The sequence below is a fragment of the Anser anser genome (assembly GCF_964211835.1).
Source record: "Anser anser genome assembly, chromosome: 3".
Taxonomy (NCBI): Eukaryota; Metazoa; Chordata; class Aves; order Anseriformes; family Anatidae; genus Anser; species Anser anser.
Genome location: NC_139722.1, coordinates 81,551,318 through 81,568,892, shown reverse-complemented (window position 1 = coordinate 81,568,892; position 17,575 = coordinate 81,551,318). Strand labels below are relative to the sequence as shown.

The 17,575-nt window shown below is 39.6% G+C and overlaps 1 protein-coding gene across 7 annotated transcripts in view; it reads right to left on the bottom strand.

Annotated features, from left to right (window-relative positions):
• The window catches only part of MTR (5-methyltetrahydrofolate-homocysteine methyltransferase), a 53,912-nt gene that overhangs the window by 19,287 nt on the left and 17,050 nt on the right, over positions 1-17,575 (bottom strand). For 6 of the 7 annotated variants that reach the window (XR_014581263.1, XM_083828120.1, XM_083828117.1 and 3 more), the window contains 13 exons: positions 13,637-13,737; positions 13,234-13,295; positions 12,381-12,448; positions 11,239-11,315; positions 10,044-10,156; positions 8,850-8,990; positions 8,005-8,190; positions 7,260-7,439; positions 6,152-6,268; positions 5,896-6,036; positions 2,876-2,965; positions 2,069-2,221; positions 1,371-1,478 (listed from right to left, as the gene is read on the bottom strand). Coding sequence is in view for 6 of the 7 variants with exons in the window: in XM_083828120.1 (XP_083684246.1) it covers positions 1,371-1,478; positions 2,069-2,221; positions 2,876-2,965; positions 5,896-6,036; positions 6,152-6,268; positions 7,260-7,439; positions 8,005-8,190; positions 8,850-8,990; positions 10,044-10,156; positions 11,239-11,315; positions 12,381-12,448; positions 13,234-13,295; positions 13,637-13,737 (1,537 nt within the window). In the remaining variant the exon portion in view is untranslated. Of the gene's footprint in view, positions 1-1,370; positions 1,479-2,068; positions 2,222-2,875; positions 2,966-5,895; positions 6,037-6,151; positions 6,269-7,259; positions 7,440-8,004; positions 8,191-8,849; positions 8,991-10,043; positions 10,157-11,238; positions 11,316-11,897; positions 12,034-12,380; positions 12,449-13,233; positions 13,296-13,636; positions 13,738-17,575 lie in introns of those variants that run through there. The other variant, XM_083828122.1, reaches the window with a different exon arrangement.

Here is a 17,575-nt window from a genome sequence, read left to right as displayed (position 1 = left end):
GAAAGGCCCGCTGCTGCAGAATGCCAGATATTTGGGCACTGGCAAGGCCTCAGCTAGACACAGGGCTGGCTGGATGCCCTCCTGAAGCTTCTCCACATAGTAAGTCACTGAAAAAAAACTCTTAACTTTCACAGGCAATATACTGTTATGCTTCAATACCATTACATTTTCTTCCCACCACAGTCTAACTTAAGTATCTTTTCACTGAAATTTAAGCCCCATTTACTCTTGATAGGATGCAGAAAAACTTTACTCCTTTATTTTCTGCAGGTATGTCTAGAATATGAAAACTAAATGGTACATGAAGTCTGAAGGCAAACAAATACAACCGAACTCCCACACTTTCATTGCAGATTACATTGTCTACACTTCCGATCATTCTTAATGTTCTTTTCTGAGACCCTTTCATTAGTTCATGTTATTTTCCTTGAGTACAACTTTCAAAATGGGATACTGCTGACCCTGGTCCTATCAATGGGCTGAGTGCTGGATGGAGCAGAGAAATCACTGTGTATTACACACATTTTTAAGTTCTAGGTTGTTATTTTGTGGGCTTTTTTTTGTTTTGTTTCCCAGTCATAAGACACTGAAGATCTATATGTTATTCATAACAACCACAACCCTCTCTGGGAAGCTACTACCTACTCAGTTATGACCAGTCTTTTATTTGTGTCATTTGTATATTTCTGTTTCTATGCTATTACTCTACATATCTCCCATACTGTAGTACAAGCAGTATTCAGAAAGGGGAAAAAATCATGTATGAAAAGAAGACTATATTCAGATCCTGTTTTTCATAAAACATTTGTCGCCCACAACTTGGCCACAGCTACACATATAACGAGCATACTATTCTATCATAACAAAAGGTGTTACAACGTATCTATTAAAAAAAGAATTTGGTTTGTTTAGGTGGGAGAATGGTGGGGGGAAGAGCTGAAAAAAGAGAAACACACTAAAAGGCTTTGAACATTCAAAAGCAAGTTCTAGAGTTTACCAAGGGCAGAAGTAGTTGCATCAATTGGCATAATTTGCTACAATCCCTGTTAAAAATGCTATAAATAAATAATACTACTACTAAATGTCTACAAAAGTACAAAAAGTAAGTAACACCAGAAACAAAGGTCTACAAAAGCTTTTAGCATCATGAAACTTCTGACAACAGGTTAGGCACACACCAAGCAAAGTTTCACAAAGTCTGCACTTTATACATTTCAGACAAACCACAAAATTAAGCCCAAATTGTCAGTTTCCATATGACTGGATCAACTCTTCAGCATAAATGCTGAATAAATGTCATTAGCAAAAAATAATTTCCTTTTTTTTGTCATGGCATGCTACAAGAGTTACTGCATAAAGAACTGTCTTGCCTCTTCTTCCGTGCTGCCCTGTTCGGCTCTCCTTTCCTCTCTTTCTTTTTCCATATAGGGAATAAGGTGGCCAACTGCTTTCTTCATAACTCGAGCAGATTTTATCACCTGCACAGATAAATGGAGGAGGAAAAAAACAATAAAGATCAGATACAGGAATAATCTAAAGTTTCTCATAGCTTTCTTTTAAACCCATTCAAACAATCAACAAAACTTCATTTGCAAACCCACGTTCTGGCTTTACAGGGCATTCTTTAGCAACAGGCTGCTGGCCCTATTGGGCTAATGGCCTACATATGACACTTGCTTTCACAATGCAATCCTTTGGATCACTCACAACTGAATGAAAATCTACTAACAGGCCCAGACTTAGAAGGTACTAACCAGAGCAGCCTGATTGTAATCAAGTGATATTTGATTTTTTTTCTTCTTTTGCTTCTTTTCATGCGTCCAGATTTAAAACTACACTTCAAATAAAGCAAAAACACACAGAAAGAAAGGAAAGAAATATATAAAACTATATAAAGAAATTCAAGTTCCAAAGTACAGAAGAAATAAGGCCACTTCCTAGCACTGTCAGAATTTTCACAATTCGAGAGCTGTATCTGAAAATGGCAGACAGCATAGAATGCTTTTTAACATTTTACAATGTTAGGTTTTGCCGAATCAGGAAGTACATGACATCATGTTCTCTTTACCTGAGGCAGAAACATCTTCCCAGCACCAAAAAGATCACCAACAATTTTCATGCCATTCATCAAAGGTCCTTCAATTATGTTTAGAGGCCTAGGATATTTTTCCTGATTTAATCTCGCTTCTTCTGTATCTGCAGTGACATACTTCTCAATGCCCTGGGGGGGGGGGGGGGGGGGGGGGGGGGGCGGGGAGGAGTAAAAGCTTTTATCTTTCTAAAAATACAACTTATATTTAGTTGTCTTCATGCCAAAAAAAATCACAATCAATGTACACACAGATAACTTTAGATATTACTACTCTAAGAATACCTCAAATGTGTATTTAAAATAGCTTTTCTTGAGAAACGAAAAACCATAGCTTTGAGGAACAAAGTTATTCAAATCAATAGTCCCCAGTATTAGTGGGTCTGTTTGTTTTTCAACTATGTCATAACAGAATCACGCATTTACACAAGGACAGCTCCCTCAGCACTAATGTTACCCAGTGCAATACCGTTAAAGAACAAAATACAACAACAACAACAACCACCACACAATACACTGGAAAGTAAAAACAACATGTTCCACCCACACTACAAGAAAAAAACATAAGGGTCAAAGACTTCATTCAGCTTGTGAAGCTTAAAGAAAAATCACCACAATTCTCTGTTACTATATTTAATTAATGTATTTAATTAGTAACATATTCATTATTAATATATTTTTTTAAGAATAGCAGCAGAGGAAGTTTTAAGCCAAGGGTGGCTATTATAGTTTAAGAGCTGGAATTATACATCTGTTTGGGCAGGACAATTTTCTGCACAGATTCACCTTTATGAGAGCATATTCCAGCCTTTCCTCCACGGAGCTTTTCCGCCATTCATCAGTATGTACCACTTTCCTTCCTCCTTGGGCATGATTCTGAAAAGAAAAAGATAACCATATGAGCTTGCCAGCACAAGAATTACAACTATGGACTTTACTTTTAGAAAAATGAAGAGAATTAAGTACTGATCCACAAAATTTTAGATTATTCTAAAGGTTTTTGAGGTGTATTTTTTATATATATACATGCAAATCACATTGCAAACACGTGATGTACTGTAGACACTTTGTAGGTCTGTATCACAGAGAGTATTTATTTCAGTGAAGACATAAACAAGAAAAAAAAGAGGGAGCAGTTCTAATAATTTTCACACTCTTAAAAAAATGATGAAATGACTAATCCTCAGGGTTTTACTTCTGGGAACATAATTTAAATTGCTTTCTGGCCCACACACTACACTCCATTTTAAAATTCTAATTAATTTGGCACTAATTCAGTTACTGCTGGAGTAGGTTATATTATTCCTTATCACAGATGTTTTCAATCAGAAGGCCTATGGAACTACTGTTTGCCTTGCACATAGACAGGCTCAAACCCTCTCACATACTCTCTTTGCCTGATACTCCCCATCTCCCTTCTCCTTTGCTACGAATGCAAAGGCCAAAAGGCCTTCACAATGCAAGAAAGCTCACAAGCATCCAACCTAGGAAGGCTCACGGAAAAATACACTATCGATTACTTCAACCACCACACTTCAGGCAAGTCATTTCTTTTTGTCCCTCAGCTACGCCACATAATCTGATGCCTTTCAGTCCCAATGAACCTCCTATACTTATGAGTACTCACCTGTACTTTTTAAAGATAAAGCCATAAGAAAAAAAGTCATGGAAACTAGATCTCACTCAGTAGAACAGAAATCTGAACAAGTCTTCAATTATACAAATGTTAGCTAACTTCACAGCTTCTCATTACCAAACCTAATTCCACTCATAGGTCCAGTTTGTAAAAAGACAATAAAAGGAAGAATGTGTTGACCACAGAGATGCTAGAGTCTATATCCTTAGGTGCATTAAAAAGCCAACTGAACACATCCGTGAGCAACCTACTCTTTCTGACTCTGCGCTAAGCAGGGGCATTGAACTAAAAGGTCTCCAGAGGCCCCTTCTCACTTCAGCGCTTCTGTGATTCTGTGAAAAGGTATGAAGTGCTCCTGAACCTCTGGCCACAGTCTTCAGGAAGGGAACCATTCCAAACTGAAAAGAACCCATGGAACTGTAAGGTGGGCAATGCAGAGACCAGACCACAGCGGCAAACACTATATGCAGACCATTACAAACGGGATGATGATATCGCATGCCAAGGATGAGAAAAAAAAAAAAAGTCTTTAGAAGTACAACTACCACTGCCATAAATGGGACGATGTTTGCAGATATACACTTCATGGAAAATGTCTTTTAATCTCGAACTTCAGACAAAAATTCATCTCCTAAATTCATAAGGATTAAGTTCTTCACTCTCCCAAAATACCTAGCATTCAAGCAACTGGCAAGGTATGTTACTATCGCCTGAAGGAACAAGGAGGGCACTCTAATAGAGGTGCAATACTTGAAATGGGACTGCACATTGTATGTTCTTTGTGCAGAATAAAATAAAAACAACATATGAACTTACTGACTGATCAGTCCACTTTTGTACTAAAAGAAAGCCTTTAGACAGAAGAACTTAGAGCCATTCAGTTTCACTAAATCAGAGGAAATTCTGAATAAATATTTTGAAATATGCCTCCTTATGGAATAATACGCCTCATTAGCTATAAGTGACCACCTATTTGGCCACTCACATTTCTCCAGAGCTGAGATGAAACCCAGTCAGGATGCTTACCTCCAGTAAAACCCCGAAAGTTGCAGGTTTTGCTAGGATTTTAACTTTTAATAGAGGTTTTAAAAGTGTTCTGAATCAAGAGAGTCTCTTTTGAAAAGATTCCAATATTTGGAATATTAACAATGGCTTCCCAAACTTCTAGACCTAGGAGTTGATTCACATCTCTAATTTCATGCTCCATTTAGATTCATATTCTGCTTTCTGTGGAAACACTGCTTAAGCATTCCCTTTCTTCTAATTCCCTTTCTCTCGTAGTTCCTCTCCACGTAACCCTGACTACCCTAAAACTCTTACACAGACAAGATCTCTCACAGGTGAATTATGAGCACCACACAAAATAGCCTAAGCACAAGGGATAGGGAGAATCTTCTTGCACTGGTTTTCAACATGCTGCCATTGTTCCTAAATCTCAGGCACCACCATAGTACAAATTACAAACCAGAAATATAGAAATAATACTACCACGAAATACAAAAGAAGTGGACACTTACACACTTAAACCTAAGAATCCATCCCTCACTCAGAGATTTTTGCTGCAGGTTCAATTCAGAACAGGATTTTGCCAGTCATCTTATGTCTGATAATCTGGAAACCTTCAGGTGTGTAACCTGTGTCTTTTACCACCACCACAACAGGATTTCAAAAACATTTGACAGCAGATCCCCACTCTGACATGAATTATGTAAACTGGAAGCCAGGAACTTCACCTTTTACATATACTCCAAGCAAGCCATCACCACTAGAGAGAGGGGTTTCCTCTTTGCCTCCCACAGCACACTTGCCTATTATGCTTCATCTCCAGGATTTGATTTGGTTGTTTGGTTGGCCTATTCCCGTTTTGTTTCTTTGTTTTTACTTCTGTTAAGAGAACCCCTATGCAACTTTTTCTCCTGAATCATCAGAAGAACTCTGTTCCAGGATCTTTTGGGGCAGCTGCAAAATTGGACGGGCTCAGTCCACTAGAGATCACATTTTATTCTGTATTAATAACTAATCACTTGTAGTATCATTAGCAACTGCCAACACCCACCTTTAGATTGACACACATGCATTTTATAGGCTGTTCCTCCATATCATCAACATGGAGGTGTTAAAGCCAAGGTGCTAAGCTAACAACTCTCCAAGGCTTAAAATTTGAAGTTACCTGAGCATAATGTAAAAGCTTCTCTGTCGCATCAGGATCTTTGTTCCAGATTAGATTCTCACATAGCTGTAGCAACTCCTTGTGGATATCATCATATACTGGCAGATTCCCAGCATTCACAATTCCCATGTCCATGCCATACTGAAAAAAACAAAACACAAAAACAACCACTATACAGAATCCCCTAACCAGGACTGTCAGATACAGCACTCCATCGGCCAAGCACAAACGTACAGAAGCCAAACATGTGTCATACCTTAATTGCATGGTAAAGGAACACTCCATGCATTGCTTCCCGAATGGCATCCATTCCTCGAAAGGAGAAAGACAGATTGGAAAGACCTCCGCTTATCTTAGCTCCTGGCAGTGTTTCCTGTGAGAATTGTACACAAATTTTAGAAAAGGGCTTTCCAAAAAGAGAACTTAAGCAAAGCATTCAGTCCATAAAGCAGCTGGCCCTGAGCAGCGATGAACTGGCTATGCACCCCTTCTCCCCTCCTTGTTCCACATCCTTCTAATTATTCAAATTCATGAAAAACAATCCAAAATTCTGTAGAAAAAGCTACAAATACAAGGAACAATGCATCCTAGCTGTATGTAAACAACTACTATGGTTCCCATGGTCACTGGCGCTGTTCTAAATGCATAGGTCCCCCCCTAGCAGGATTCCAGATGTTCCCCCTGCAGATTCATTGTGGGCCTTCCATCCCCCAAACATGCTTCTCCTCTGGATACAGGAGCAACCTACCCGCCTGCTCCCATGACTCAGGAGCAGGCAGTAGCTAGGCTGCTAACCTCAAGGGTGCATATTCCCATCCTAAAGTCCTGTGGTGACAAGATATCCTGTGCAGATGTTCAAGCCCCAGATTGCTACTGACAGAACATCTCCAGATCAATTAAGTTGCCTTGTGAAATGCAACAGTACAGCTTACTTCGCTGTATTCAGGTGATGCCCTTCATTGCTGTTCCTCCTTACAAGTACTTTAGCTAAATAAAAGGTCAGGTTATAGCACAAACCCATCCACAGTAACGGAAATTATGTTAATTTAAAAGGACAGCTTTCACAAGCCTTCAAAGAGGTCCTTTTGGCCATAACACTGAATGTGACTGTTACCTCATTTAATTAATATAGTATATTTACATTAGAGTTAGCAGGTTGAAAAATATTTATAGAACTACTCAAAGTTCTACTGGAAACACAGCAATACTGGGAAATGTCTGCACTTCAGAGGAAAAGTCCCCTTGATAATTTAAAACGCCTATTATTTTACTGCAGTGCTTTGTTGGTGGTGGTAGTCTTTGTTTACTTTCCTTTTAAATAATCCCAATAAAATACTTGGAGTTAAAGTAAACTTACAACTCACTTTTATGACTTTAGTAGCATTGATAAAATTCATAGCATACAGGTTATGTTCTTCCATTCCAGTCCCTATGGTCAAAATATTAGGGTCGAATATTATATCATTTGGATTGAAGCACACTTTTTCCACAAGTAGGTGGTAAGCTCTGGAACATATTGCAATCTTGGTTTCTGTTTCTGTTGCCTGGTGAAGAAAAAGAATTCTGACATGAAAGTTACACAAAAAATAAAGCCCCCAGAAATTATTTACAATTCCACCAAATCGAGACTGAGGAATCCCAGTCTGAACGTCATGAATGATGAAAAAGATCATACGCAATAATTTTGTATTAAAAACACCACTTCCACCACACATGTATTTGGAGTTTCGATTCAACTCTAAAAATAATTTTGTTCCTCAACAATCCACCATCCTATGCAAAGTTTTAATATGCATTTTTTGAAAGAACTAAATGAATTCACAGAGGTTCCACTTGCACGCAAAACTCAGTTTCTGGACTAAAAATATTTTTTATCAAGGAGGAAATAGTTCAACATGTCTGAATAGCAAGAGGGATACTCCTGTGCTAGCAGAGCTATACTTGGAGCAGAACTCGAATTCCTCAAACATGAGAGCAGCGTAAGAAATGCTTACATATCAGGGTCAAAGCTATTGCTAAGACTATATATAGACCTCTTTAAATCACCTGTGCCAATGAAACAAAGCATTACACTCTAGAAGAAAATGACCTCCTTTAACAAACACTCACCTGACCCACTTCATCAAAAGCCATGACAACCACAGCTGCTCCATACAACTTAATTTTCCTTGCTTTCTCCAGAAAGTCTTCTTCACCTTCCTTCAGACTGATGCTGTTTACAATGCATTTTCCTTGGCAACACTTCAAACCTGCTTCAATCACTGAAAAATTTGAGGAATCAATGCATAACGGCACCTGTAAGGAACAGAGAAGTGAGCAAAGGGATACATACAAGTTATGAGTTAAGCATTCCACATGTTGCTTGCCCATTTGGACATAAAAATGCAAACAACATTTAGCATTATTTATGAATGAAAAGCTTTCAGATGTTTTTCTGTAGATTCACTTTGCTTTAAACTTAAAACCCAGAGCAAATTTAACTCAAAAGCTCGTATGGCAATTCCATTACATATCATAGAGACCTCTGTTTCTCCCCGTACTATCTTGGATTTCTGGATGAGATGCTCACTTTCAGAGAACGCACTCTGCAGAACCATCTTTTAAAACCAGCCTATATCAATAGCAATTCTAAGTTTTGTGGAAAGCAATACGCTTATACACTGCCAATATATAGATATGGCTCATAACTGCTGCAAAAGGAACCTATACTCAGTTTTTCTAACCAATGAAAAAGAATAACAAATTTAGCTGAAATTAGGTACAGACTGTTAAAATCTCTGTTCCCTCCAGTGGCCTTCTCTACTACAACACCTTTTCCCCATTAGGTAACACCTACACCTGCTTGTTAAGCATCTGAACTGGTTACTAAATAAATCAATATCAAAATTTCTGAAAGGCAGTTTCCAACTCAATAAAGTGTTCCTTTTTGTGCTTTGGAAGGACTCAGTTACAACCTTTGCAATATCAGGTTCTGAAGAGATCAAGTTACAAAATCTGGTCATTGCAGCAGGACCATCCAGCATCCCATCATCCATATTGATGTCAAGAATCTGGGCCCCCATCTCAACTTGCATTTTGGCTACACTCAGGGCTTCCTAAAGAACAGATTCAAAACCAAAAAAAAAAAAAAATTCAGTCAGCAGAAAACAGCCTAGTCATTCTCACATAACATTTCACCTCTCCAAAATAACTCTGTAACCCTACAAACCAACAAAATAAACATTTGAAAGTTCAAAGGACAGTCCTTAAAAGAATAAAGAAATGGTTCGTGACGTATGGCAATGTACAAAAGTTATTAATACAGCACAAATGATAATTATTTTATTCACAAAAATATGACTCCATAGACCAAGAATGACACTGATTTTAGACAGCTGGTCATACACATAAAAAAAAGAGCTAAGATTTGCACAGTAACAAGGACTTGTGATTGCCATCATTACAGGAAAACAGTCTCTGTGATGGTATGAAATAAGGGTCTGGCGTCACAAGCTATGTGCTTTTATAACACAGAGTACTTTATTTTTGGAAGTTGTTTGGCATTTTTTCCAGCTGCAGAATAATCACCAAGTACTAAGAAACTAAAGCTTTCCCTCCAGACCAAGTAATTATTTAACACCCATATCTGCTCCCTTTCTCTTTTTTGTCACTCTGTTGACTGGCAAGACAAAAAAAAAAAAGGTTTTAGTTGCTCATGGTTGCAAACAACCTGCCTGGCCTTTAAAGCTTTCTTTATTTAATAAGTCTATATAGGTCTTGCCTCGTGACCTGCAAGTGCTTAAGAGTCAGACTTCCTACCAAACAAAGGCTTTAATTTTGACTGCATCAACAGCAGAGCATGCTTTAGGACAGAATCTCAAGTAACTGAGAATCTCCTAGATACAGCACAGATTAGGACAATTTCTAAACCACTATCCATTGTGTAACTTAATTTAAAATAAAAAGTCCTATTTCCTGTGACACCTATCAAAAAAGCCCTTCTGAAACTATTATTGCACATTTATTAGGAGCTGTGAGAAAATAAGTTCTCCTTTTCTTACTCTTGTAGAATAGTGCTTTTTGCTAGCAAAACAAACTACTAATAACACAATGAAACGGAGCAATGAAAAAATACCATTATCTGTTAAGATTACTGTTAAAAGGCATACTTCGTAGTTGCCTGCCATGATGAGTTTAGCAAACTTCCGTGATCCTGCAACATTACAGCGTTCACCAATATTAACGAAGTTGGTATATGGCCCAATCCTGAATGGCTCCAGACCTTAAAAAGATTTTTTTGAACATTTTTGTAAAAACCGAAAACAGAATAAAGCACTTTTAAAGTTGTGAAATAGAAGTCTCTATTACTTTATTACTCTACTTTAAGAATAGTGATTCTTCAGCACACCAGGTCACTTGAGTAAGTAGCAATGAGATGCAATGAAACAACTTCCAACACATGCCAAATGTTTTTATGCTTCCTCAGTAAGGGTCAATAATTTACCCAACTGGCAAAACATAACAACTAAATTTGTCCAATTAAAATGACACGAAGCTACAGTTCTCTACACATCTATGTGCAAGCGCAGACATACCTTCTTCTCAATTTCCAACTATGTTATCTCATGACTACCACCACCAGAGAAAGAGCCCACTGACCTGACTGACGAACAAAGCATACCTAAGTTCTGAGAGACCAGCCAAGCAGGACCCTCAGGCAGCAGGCACCTCAGAGGCAAATGAACCTTATAGCGGAACAGAGTGGGCTACGGCAAGAAATTATGAGTCAACCATGATTTAAACAGTTTATGCTAAACTGACTTGAGATACGAAATACCAGCCCAAAAAGAAGGCGCTGTTTTACTTGTAGACTTAAAGGAAAGCCTGACTTAGTAACATACAGATCCAGACTTAGCTAAAACAAAAGATGGTCTAGATCTAGATGTGTTGCTGGAACACTATCCCAGTACAACTGTATCCACATCTGAGGTAACACAGGGCAGCTGTCTCACAGCAGGTGAACAAAGATCTCTTCCCAGCTCTGCCATCAACTGCAGTGAAATTACCTGATCCCTGTGCTTAACTCTCCCTCACTGCAAAGTAAAGATACTCAACCACTACAAAGTATTTAAGATCTGTTGAGTAAAATATGCCAGTTCAGTTATATTACACAAGATGTAATAAAGTGTTCCACTAATCCTTCAGCCAAATAAGATTTTGATAAACTTACACATTAATAAGCTTGCTGGATTCAGGTAGAACCAGGAAGTCATAACACCATTCTGATCAGCAGAAAACATTAAATAAGTTTATAGAAGAAGGCTGCATGAGGTATAAAGCTCAACCTGTTACACTCTGTTTTACCTGACAGCAGCATATATCCTTGAGAGAGAGAAGGTGGAACACGAGGCTTACATGATCTCACAGCTTCAGCAATCTTCCTGTTACAGAAAGAACAAAGTGAAGAGGAAAGTTTTTGATCAAAATTAAATTACTCCAAACAAGATTCAAACATAATATACTAGACATATACATACATAACCAATTTAGCCCCAGAGCAGACAAGACTAGTTAGTACTTTGTGTGGCCAAAACCAAAAACATATTCCTAGAAGATTGTAGCCATTCGCAGGGAACATATACAAATGAAGATTTATCAAATAGAGAATGCAAGATACTATGTCAATGGGATACTTGATGGATATGAGTACCAGTCCTCAACCACACTGACTTACCATATTCCTAATTACCAAGCTGTGCAATTGCTGTTTGCTGCAAAAGAAAAAAACAAAGAGCAAGCATTGCTCTTTGCTGAGATGCTCTTCTCAGATGCTGGAATGATTCATGATGTTTGTGAGCTATTATCTTTCCCTTTGTTCCACTCTTCCACTCAGGAGTGACACATACTGTCCTCTCCACATACTCACATACCACCTCTCCCCAGTTTGTATCACAATGAAAATAAACCATAAGGGCCCCTTCTCTTTTAAGCCTAGGTAAAAAAAGGAAAGTTTTTCCACTGACCTACTTCTACTGAGAAAGTTGCAAAACACTCCTTCAGGCCAGGACTAACAACAGCTGTATAGTGCTCCAGATCTCTTGCTTAGACATTCCCCGAATGCACCTCCATACTTCTCTTTCTTCTACCATCAAAGGAAACTTTAAGTTTTACCTTGTTGCTAAGATTGCCAGAAAGGGGAAAAATGCACAGAGTAAGGAAGCAGAGATGGCAAGTCTACTCTATCCAATGGTAAATAGGGAGGAATAATTCTGAAACAATTTTGACATTAAAGCAGCATAGGTATAATCCTCGTTTGAACCATGCCTCTACTTCAAGATACAAACAACCGTGAAAGACAGGTTATTTCTACTCCATATACTGCTGCTATTTTTGTTCAAGTGATCCATCTTTTCAGAAAACTTTAAGATAAGCCATGGAATATTGCTCCACAGAAGCAGCATGTCAATTACTTTCCAGTGCACCCTAAGTTGTAGCTCATTAGGTACCTGATATGTGCTGGTGTAGTACCACAACAACCTCCAACTATGTTGACCAAACCATCCAATGCAAAACTCTGTAAAAGGGGAGGAAATAAAATATTTCATTTTTTTTTAATAAAGCCATCTGATATATATATTCTCTGTATGCTTAGCAATTCAGGGCATCACAAGAAAAATAGTTTAAGAAGCAAGTACTATTTCTTCTCTTTTATTTCTTTTTCTTTGTTTTGAGATGTGGATACCTACCTAAGGCTGATCAGCGATTCCAACACCTTATTTCAGGAAACTACATTTGAAACTGGCCTATTTTATACTGAAGCCCTAAATGAAAACCTGGATGAGTATCAAAGACCAGTCGTACTGTAGTATAAAAGCGAATTAACATCCAGCAGACACTGTGTTCTTGCTGATACACCAGCCACAGTTTTGTCTTGCACAGATCAAGTAGCACTTGGAAGAACACCTTGCACTGGAACACCACCAGCTTCAGCCATTCTACACAAACAACTCTAAAATTCCAAGTTCATAAAAACTGCTCAGTTGTTTTATTTTTTTTTTTGAACTATTTCCAAATGGGAAAGTAACGATGTAGGAGTGCAAATGAGTAATATCCACAGATCAAGCATAGGAAAGCTACCTAAGTGTAGGACACCAAAGTTATTAAGGTTTTCAGAGTTTCTTAAGTAGTTTTTCCTAACCTGGTATCTCAAAAGCACTATCATTCAGCAAAATATCTAAAAACAATCCAAATGACATATAGAGCCATCTCAAAAAAAGAAACAGTACTGTAACAAATACAAGCAAAGAGTTCCTGTCTACAAGTATGTCATGTAACACATTCACAAGAAATATTTCATACCTTTATATGCTTGGCAGTCACTTCTGGAGTTTCATCATAACCACCAAAAGTATTGGGAAGACCTTGAAAAATAATTTTCCTTGTATTATGATTTGTTAAAGCCCACAGGAAGAGTTAAATTACACGAAAGTCACATTTAAAGTAGCTACATTTGGATGAGGACTACAATGCCTCATCACCTTTGCAATCATTACTCAATACATTATTAATTATGCAAGAGAGCATTCTAGGTTCACTGGCACAGAACAACAGTCACTTTCAGCAGTTTATAAAACTCTTAATCTCATGTTCATGGTAGCAATAACCACCTTTTCAAGGTGGTTCAGCTCTTATTTCTGATGAGATGGAATGGTTAGTATATTTCTTCTGCCCACAAGCACAGGAATACGCACAGACAACACACCTGCATTAGGGTAACAGATGACGTAGGCTTCTGTACATTTTCCAATTGTTTCAATGAATGGTCGCATTTCAACTGCTCCTAAAGCACAATTTAAGCCGATACTGTAAAATAATTTTTTTAAGTTATTTTCAGATTAAAAACATCAAACAAAATGACACACAAAAAAAACAGAAGAATCTTAGTGGTAGATCAATTAACTCCCACAGTTATCCGTAACACAACCAGCCTGATCTCCCTTTTCTTTAATCACCATCAACTGAGCAAACCTGTGCAAAAGGATAACCCTCAGGCAGAAAAGTGCAAGGGGGACTGGACTGAATTGAAATGGGAGCAGAAAATCAAAATTTTGGTTCAAAATCCATAAGAAAATTCTGAAAAGCATTCTGAAAGCAACTGCAGCAACAACATAACTATTTTCTACGTGCAAAAGAGAACACATGCAATGAGAATGACAGACTAAAAAGGAGCCTTGTTCCACAGGCAGAAGAAAGAAAAATGTTAGAAGAGCAAGGATTGCTTCAAGCCACTAACTCACAATTTTCATTAAAAATTATACATGTCAACCTTGGAAGACATGGAATGCATTTCTCAAGACACCAAAAAGCATCACTAAGTTTGGGCAACTGATTTTGCTCAACATATCATCTCACATAGTTCTTTTTGGTGGTGCCCAGCAGGAGGATGAGAAACAAGGGGCACAAACAGAAGCATAGGAAGTTCCATCTGAATATGAGAGGGCACTTCTTTGCTGTGAGGGTGACAGAGCACTGGCAAAGGTTGCCCAGAGAGGTTGTGAAGTCTCCTCCTTTGGAAATATTCAAAACCCGCCTGGATGCCATCCTGTGCAACGTGCACTGCTTGACCCTGCTTGGCAGGGGGCGTTGGACTAGATGATCTTCAGAGGTCCCTTCCAACCTTGGTCATTCTGTGATTAGTGACCTAGACAGTACTACAACAGAAGTCTTTCTGCATGAATAAACCTCTTACAATTTTACCACTATACAAATTACAATCATGATTTCTTTCATTCAGCCACAGATAAAAAAATGTAACTTCTACTTGAAATGTCTACATTGATATTAAAAATGAAAATTTCTCTTCCAGAAAGCATGTAGGAGATCTTTCACATGTGCCTCCTGATATCTCTGCACCATTCTAAAAAACATCTTATGAGCACTGCAAAACTGAAAAGGTGTTCACAGTGCTGCTGGAATATGTTTAAAAAAAAAAAAAAAAAGATACCCCAGAAAGAGGAATAGACATATTTCCCAACTAAGTGAGCCAAAGGCTGCCTCAGTGGTAGCTCAGGTAATGAAGTGTACACATGCCCACTCAGTTTTCCAGAGGTCACAGCAATAAAGCCCTGCACAGGACTGGGAACACAAAATCATTTTGACTTTTTCTGCCTCCAAGGAGCAGGCGGGGCTTGATAACTTCACCGGTAATAGCAGTAAATATTTGCAGCCTGATTATCAGAGAATCATAGAATATCCCAAGTTGGAAGGGACCTATAAGGATCATCGAGTCCAACTCCTGGCACCGCACAGGTCTGCCCAAAAGTTTAGACTGTGTGACTAAGTGCACAGTCCAATTGTTTCTTAAATTCAGACAGGCTTGGTGCAGTGACTACTTCACTGGGGAGCCTGTTCCAGTGTGCAACCACCCTCTCGGTGAAGAACCTCTTCCTGATGTCCAGCCTAAACTTCCCGTGCCTCAGCTTCACACCGTTCCCACGGGTCCTATCACTGGTGATAACGGAGAATAGGTCACCTGCCTCTCCACTCCCCCTCACGAGGAAGCTGTAGACTGCGATGAGGTCCCCCGTCAGCCTCCTCTTCTCCAGGCTGAACAGGCCCAGTGACCTCAGCTGCTCCTCGTATGTCTTCCCTTCTGGGCCCTTCACCATCTTCGTCGCCCTCCTCTGGACACTCTCCAACAGCTTAATGTCCTTTTTGTACTGTGGAGCCCAGAACTGCACACAGTACTCGAGGTGAGGCCGCACCGGCGCACAGTAGAGCGGGACAATCACTTCCCTCGACCGACTAGCAACGCCCTGCTTGATGCACCCCAGGGTACGGTTGGCCCTCCTGGCTGCCAGGGCACACTGCTGGCTCATATGCAACTTGCTGTCAACTACAACCAGGCTGCTCTCCAGCGTCTTGTCACCCAGTCTGTACGTATAGCCAGGGTTGCCCCGTCCCAGGTGCAGGACCCGGCACTTGCTTTTGTTAAACTTCATGTGGTTGGTGATCGCCCAGCTCTCCGATCTGTCCAGATCTCTCTGCAAGGCCTTTCCACCCTCATCCGAGTCCACAACTCCTCCAAGTTTGGTGTCATCGGCAAATTTGCTCAAAACACCTTTTAGGCCTACATCCAAATCATTTATAAAAGCATTGAAGAGGACTGGCCCTAAAATGGAGCCTTGAGGGACCCCACTAGTGACCATCCGCCAGCCAGATGTGGCCCCATTTACCACAACCCTTTGAGCCCTGCCCATCAGCCAATTGCTCACCCATCGTATGATATTTTTGTTTAGCTGTATGCTGGACATTTTGTCCAGTAGGATCCTATGGGAAACCGTGTCAAAAGCTTTGCTGAAGTCCAAAAAGATCACATCAGCTGGTTTCCCTTGATCGACTAGATGGGTGATCTTATCATAAAAGGAAATTAAATTTGTTAAGCAGGACCTACCCCTCATGAACCCACACTGGCTGGGACCAATGACTGCGCTGTCCCCCAGGTGCACTTCAATAACCTCAAGGATCATCCTCTCCATAATTTTACCAGGCACTGACATGAGACTGACAGGCCTGTAATTGTTAGGGTCATTCATTAGGTGATTCATTTGTGGGACAGAATGGCAAATCTTTGAAATCTGAAGGGCTCACAGCATGATCCAAGACCAGGGCCTTGAGTATATCATACAGTCACATTTCTGCAACAAACAATACAGAAATCCCTTCTTCCAACAGCATAGGTTTCTTTGTTGGGTTGTGGCCCTGAACTAGCCTGCCTGTGTGCTGTGACTAATGCCCTAACGTAATAACCAGCATAACCTCATCTTGAGCACTGCCTCCCTCCCTTGCTCATTTCTTCACATAAGTCATGCATCTGATCCTGTGAAAGCTGAGACTGCAGAGTGCTCTGGGGACCTGAACAAACACAACATCAGCGACCTGAACTCAAAATATGCCTTCTTAACTCTACCACAGTAGAAATAATCACAGATCTGAAATAACACAAAGGAAACCCATCCCATATCTGAACATCCTTTGCAGAAAGCTGCTGCGCACACATCCTGCAGCATTTACTAGGAACAGCTGACACATTTCTCAGCTACTACAATCAACTGGACGCAGACTGCAGATGTTTTAGGTGGGCCCAAAACCAAACTGATTTAAGGACAACACACCACCCTAAACAGCAAATACAAAACCCTAATGGAAACCAGGGAACAAGTGTAACATGATCCCTAGGATACTACTACTGATCAGCTTTTTCCTCAACCCTGAAGTCACTCTATACCAATCTGGCAACAGGAGCAATTAAATGCAATCTGCTCCCGCAACTAAGAGCCTTCTGCCACAGTGCTGTGCCACAGTGCCTTCACGTACATGAGAAACAGGCCCTAAGCATTCAGACACATAAGATAGCTTTTATGAAATATGGTTTAATAAATTCTTAATTTCTGCTCCAGTGCCCTTCTCTCCACTTCAGAGAGAAGAGAGTTACGAGCAAGCTTATCTGAGACAGACTCATGCCAAATACAGATCACTAGGCTGTGATGCTGAGTGAAGGAGTCAACTACCACCCTGTTCCAAGAGGCTCCATATGTTACTTCTGGAGCACCGTCTGGTCTGGGAAAGTGGAGCCTCAAGGGCAGTCAGAAAAGCTGTGAATGCAGTCTTCTGCTTTTGTATTACTGAGATGACAGATTGC